At 40.6% G+C, this 6,236-nt stretch overlaps 1 protein-coding gene across 1 annotated transcript; it reads left to right on the top strand.

Moving 5' to 3' along the window:
* The first annotated feature begins 4,192 nt into the window (after positions 1–4,192).
* LOC103209873 (mas-related G-protein coupled receptor member X2-like) lies at positions 4,193–5,218 on the top strand. Its single transcript, XM_007955777.2, has one exon. The coding sequence runs from the start codon at positions 4,223–4,225 to the stop codon at positions 5,216–5,218; it is 996 nt and encodes a 331-aa protein (XP_007953968.1). The 5' UTR covers positions 4,193–4,222.
* The last annotated feature ends 1,018 nt before the right edge of the window (positions 5,219–6,236 follow it).

Raw genomic sequence — 6,236 nt, 5'->3', positions numbered from 1 at the left:
CTCCAGTTTCTGCAGGCATTTCCCAATCCGAGGAACAGAAAAAGCATTTTCTGGTATTTATCTGTCCGAGGAAAGCATATCCTTTTCTACTCACATCCTCCAGAAAGAAGAATGGTGCTGAGGTAAGAGTTTGCTTAAGAATAGTCTTCCTCCAAAGCTAGACTTGGTTTTTGCCTGTAAGACCACAATCTCTTAGAGTCATGGTGGTGTTGAACGTGCAGGGAGTCATGGGTTTCCATCAGGTAGAGGAAGGAGATATGCAATTCATTCATAGAAGCTCTTGGTGTTGGCAGCTTAGACTATGGGGGATTTGAATGGGGTCAAGCAAGTTCTTTGTTTCTGTTCTACCTCCCTACTTCTTCCCTTTATCGCCAATCATCAATCTGCAACTACAGGGAGAAATATTTTGCTATCTTTAATTAAAGAGCAAAATGGCATGCAGTCACTGCTTTCCAAAACTAAATTTATTATAAAAAACTCAGGTATCACAGATTTCCTGCTATTCAAATGTTTGGTTTTCTTTTTATCTGTTATTTGTTTTTACCTTTGTATCACTGCATCTATTAGTGCTCTAGCAGGAAACACAGGCACAGTCTAATGAAGTAACTGAGAAGAATTTAATAAAGGGGTTATTTACAGGGTATGAGCAAGCATAAGGAAAACCAATAAGTTTGGTAACACTCCCAGAAAAAACAAGTAATAGTGGGTATCATTAACATCGCTAGGTCTAATGGAGTAAGAAGTTACCAGAACTCAGGAAGGTCTATATATGTGATTCTGAATCAACTCAATGGTGGCATTTTCTTTTTCTTTTCCTTCTTCTTTTTTTTTTTTTTTTTTCATATAGCTGTAGCTGTAGTCCTGGCTATGGCTGTAGGAACAGGCCACTATTACAGGGGTTATGTTCTTAGACAGTGTAGCACTGCCAGTGCCAAGTACAGCCTTACTAGGAGAGTGCCAGGAAATTAAAAACTCCCAAACCCTTCTCCTCCTGCCCTCAGTCTCCTCTCAGTGTCTCACTTTGACTGAACTTAACCAGAAGCTAGAGGGGAAGAGGGCTCAGGATAAGGCACGGAGTTATCTTCTCCTGTGGCCTACAGGAGGCTATAGAAAAGAGGGAAGGGAGAACTTGATGGCAAGTGCAGAAAATCACACTTTCTTATATCCTCCTCATTGTTTGTATTTCCTGCCACTTTCTCAACGTCATATGAATGGATCAATTTCTCATTGTATCTCCCAAGCTTTTCTGGAGGTATTCATTTGTTTGTTTATTTGGATTTACTTTATTGAGTGTCATTTTATTACAACAATCTGTCACTATCATCATAAAAACCTTAAAAATGAAATATAGTTTTAAAATAGAGGTGGGGAGAGATTATAGAGGCATTTGAAAGAACCTGCAATATGCAGATGACACAACCTTGCTTGCTGAAAGTGAAGAAGACTTGAAGCACTTACTGATGAAGATCAAAGACTACAGCCTTCAGTATGAATTACACCTGAACATAAAGAAAACAAAATCCTCACAACTGGTCCAATAAGCAACATCATGATAAACGGAGATAAGACTAAAGTTATCAAGGATATCATTTTACTTGGATCCACAATCAATGCTCATGGAAGCAGTAGTCAAGAAATCAACTGATGTATTGCACTGGGCAAATGTGCTGCAAAGTACCTCTTTAAAGTATTAAAGAGCAAAGATGACACTTTGAAGACTAAGGTGCGACTGACTGACCAAAGCCTTGGTACTTTCAATAGCCTCATCTGCATGTAAAAGCTGGAAATGAATAAGAAAGATTGTAGAAGAACTGACGCATTTGAATTGAAGTGCTGGCAAAGAACATTGAAGATACTGTGGACTGCCAGAAGAATGAACACATTTGTCTTAGAAGTACAGCCAAAACATTCCTTAGAAGCTAGAATGGCTAGACTTCACCTCTCGTACTGTGGTCGTGTTATCAGGAAGGACCATTCTCTGGAAAAGGACATCACGCTTCCTAAAACACAGGATCAGCATAAAAAGGGAAGACCATCATTGGGAGGTACTGACACAGTAGCTGCAACAGTGAGCGCAACCATAGCAAGGCTTGTGAGGGTGGTGCACTACTGGGCAGTGTTTTGTTCTACGTTGTACATAGAGTAGCTATGAGGAGAAATCAATTCGATGGCACCTAACAGCAGCAACAAGGAATGTAATAGTGAACAAATAAACAGAAGCAGGCATGATCTAAGCATTCTAGAGCTTTGAGTTTAATGAGAAAGACAAAGATAAACACATAAAATAGCATTGCAAGATGTGTTAAGTTTCAGGAAGAAAAAAATCTAAAGTGGTCCAAGAAACATAGCAGACGTTGTGGCTTTCCTCCCGTCCCCTCATCAGGCCAACTAGGGCTTGGGAACTAGGCGAGGTCATGATGGGCTCATTCAGTCCTGATATCTCTCTTGCTCCCCCCACCAGGAGCACATGTCCTGTCTCTCTACCTGGTGGCTCCTGCCCCGGAAGCCCTCTCCATTCTGGAGTGAGGGCTGCCTTCTGTGAGGCAGGAAAGGTCTCTGACACTCAGTTGCTTATTTCCAGGTGGTTTTCACTCATTTTTCCCTTTCTTCTTGCTTTTGCTGATATTTAATTAAACTAGGCTTTAAAAAATAAAAAAACCACGAAGTTGATATTTGATTTTGGATTTGACTTGTGCATTCATTACTTGCATACTTTTTCTTCCCTTTCCATGTGTAATGAACACCCTACACTGGCAGTGGGTTTGCTACATTGATTGAGAGAATGATTGACTTAGACCTGTGGGTTCACATCCAGGCTCTAACACTTCTTTACATGCATTCTGAAGCTAATCACTCAACCTTCTTGTGCTTCAGTTTCCTTATCTGTAAAATAATAACAGTACTTAGCTTATTGGGCTCTTGAGAGGATTAAAAGAGGTAATACTTGATAAGCACTCAATCACCTACTATTATTCACCCTGATGTGATTTAATCCACCTTTTCAAATTGAAATTAACATGAGCATCTTCCTTTTCACCAAAAGCCTTGAAAAACATAGAAATGGGTACATTTTCAATTTGCCATATCCACTAATTCTCTTTGTAAATATTTTAATCAGCAAAGCAAGCTAGTTAAGTCACCTTGGGGAGAGATTGTGTGGGTTTATATTACATATTTTCCAGCAAATTTCTTAATAGTCCCCATTAGGTACAGCCACGCTTCAAATACTTCTATTCAGCTGCATTGCCACCTCTTTGTCTTCCTTTCCAACTTTTCCTCTTTCTTCTGTAAAATACAGGGAAATTCAATTCTTCTACATGCTCAATAAAGCCATTTGCTGGCCCTTCATATTTTGAATGCATGAGGCTAGCCATCATTAGCTATTTGTCCAGACATAAGTAATTCAAACACACACAGAGCTTTAAACAGAATGAATAATGCTAACTGGGATTATTTTCATCTCCTTACATTGTGTGTTTGCTAGTGACTAATTTCATTGAAAAATTGTTTATTAACCTAAAAGTTTCACTACCTGTAGGTTCCCCATTCATTCTTTCATTTATTCCTTTCATTATTAAAATTTTATTCAGTACTCATTGTGTTCCCTCATGGCAGTAGGCACTGAGAACACACAATGGTCAATAAAATCTGCTTTTGTCTTCATAAAGATTACACATTGAGCCATTTGTAGCCCAAGAAACCTGGCCTTTCTTGCTTCTGTATAGTGAGTGGTCACATTCTTCTCAGGTCCCTAAACATGGTCTTCTTCCCCCCTTGGTGGATAGACACTCTTAGTCACTGAAGAGCTTTCAACTTCCTGTCTTTGACAGGAAATTTCTGTTCCATGACAGAAGTAATGCTGAACTCAGGATGCTCTGTCTATTCCACTAGCTTGTTGCACACTTTTCTCTTTCTGCCTCTCTAGTGATTAGGACATGACATGGCCTCAGGGAAGTATGTGCAGGAAGGTTCTGTCATACAATGTCAGTAAAAGGCAGGAGAAACCCAGAGTTTAAGTCTGTGAGAACTGGTATTGAACCGAGGTTCCATGATTCCCAGGCCTTTCATAAATTACTTAATTTCTGCAAGCCTCCATTTTCTTTTTCTTTAAAATAGGGACAGTAATTCCCACATAGCAGGGTAGTTATGAGAGCCAGTGATAAATCAGCAAGTGCTCAAATCTTGTTTGTGTTCCAGGGGCACCAGTGGAGAGTTTCTGAGCATGGATCCAAGTGTCCCGACCTTAGAGACTGAACTCACAACAATGAATGGAAGTGATGATGCCCTTTCTCCAAATTGTAATGTGGAGACTCTGACACAAGACTTGCTGATCGTTATAATTGCCCTTGGTGGGCTGGCAGGAAACATGGTTGTGCTTTTGTTCCTGGGCTTCCACATGAAGAAGAATGCCTTCTCTGTCTACATCCTCAACCTGGCAATGGCTGACTTCCTCTTCCTCTGCTGCTGCACCATAGATTCCCTGTTAAAACTTATAGAGTTTTTCCATTCTTTTTACATCTTCATCCCCTACTTCAATACCATGTCATCCTTTGCCTACATTGCAAGCCTAAGCATTCTCAGCATCATAAGCACCGAGCGCTGTCTGTCCATTCTTTGCCCCATCTGGTACCGCTGTCACCGCCCAAAGCACCTGTCAGCTATAATGTGTGCCCTGCTCTGGACCTTGGCCCTACTGCTAGGCATCCTGGAAGGAAACTATTGTGGCTTCCTGTCTGGGGACTTTAGGGCTAAATGGTGCCAGGTACTTGATTTCATCACTGCTGGGTGGCTGATATTTTTATATGTGCTTCTCTCTGGAACCAGTATGACCCTATTGACCAGAGCCCTCTGTATCTCCCAGCGTATGCAGCTGACCAGGCTCTATGTGACCATAGTGCTCACAGTATTGGTCTTCTTTCTCTGTGGTCTCCCCTATGGCATATACTGGTTCCTATTATACTGGATTTACAGTGAATCTAATATGTTCTTATGTTATTTATCATTGGTTGGAATTGTCCTGTCCTGTGTTAACAGCAGTGCCAATCCCATCATCTATTTCTTTGTTGGCTCCTTTAGACAACGAAGGCAGTGGCAGCGGCTACCATGGACACTCAAAATGCTTCTCCAGAAAGCCCTGCAGGACACACCTGAGGTGGCTGATTCTGGAGGAAGCCTTACTAAGGAAACAATGAAGATGTCAGGGAGCAGTGTGGTGTAGTGCTTGAGAGGCTCTGCTTTGTTCAGACATATTTGGCTTTGGAAACAACTTTGCTCCCTTTCACCTTGAGAGATTTTATTAACTTCTCTTAGCCTCATGTCTCATGCCATTAAGAGCAGTCTTAAAATGGGTAAGCTAATATTCCTCTTTGTGAAGATAGAGTAAGACAATACCTGTTAAATAAACACTGAATGACGTGTCTCAAGGAGTACCTTACTCAGGGACTGCCATACTATCCCCATGTGAGGTCTGCCAATGCTGAGTTTCATGACGAGTCTTACTTTTGAAGAATCACAGCTTCAGCAGAAGGTTGAAAGCATCTCAGAAAACATCTAAATTTCTTTGGTTACTGCACTTGATAGGGACTAAAAGCATATTATCATTTAGGCAAGTTTCTTTAGTCTCTTCTCTACATTTTCTGTCTCAGTATAATTAAATTGTTCTATAAGCAGTGTTTTTGAATTTGGCAGACCTTATGATCTCTGTCTAGCTTAATAAATGTGTATTGAATAAATGACTTTATGAAAGAATAAATAAATGGGTGGACTTTTAAGTCAAGCATATGCTAAATCTCTTTTAAACAGATTTGAGTTACCATCTTAAAGTGACTCCACCAAATTCTCAGGGGAAGACTGAAGAAAAATCCCCTCTTGCTTCTGAAAGGGGAAAAAAAAAAAGGAACCATTTTGATATAAGCCCACAGTGCTCTGTTCTCCTTAACAATGGTCTTACTTCAAGGGAAATTATTTTACCAGAATATTACCAATGTGGGTTTTTACAAGAGTCCAATTAGACTGCTAACCCGAAGGTTGGCAGTTCAAACCCACCAGCTGCTCCGTGACAGGAAGATGTGGCAATCTACTTCCGTAAAGATCTTCCACCTTGGAAACCCAATGGGGGTTGCTGTGAGTTGGAATCAACTTGATGGCAGTGAGTTTGGTTTTGGGTTTGGAATCAAATACCCAACTCCAGCTTCCTCTAGCCTTCAACTTGGAAGAAGGGAAATTCCCATCCCCAG

The sequence above is a fragment of the Orycteropus afer genome, unplaced genomic scaffold, assembly GCF_000298275.1.
Source record: "Orycteropus afer afer isolate SDZICR_OR568_19922 unplaced genomic scaffold, OryAfe1.0 scaffold00014, whole genome shotgun sequence".
NCBI classification, from domain to species: domain Eukaryota; kingdom Metazoa; phylum Chordata; class Mammalia; order Tubulidentata; family Orycteropodidae; genus Orycteropus; species Orycteropus afer.
Note: the sequence above shows the minus strand (reverse complement) of the source record. Positions and strands in the feature narration are given on the sequence as shown.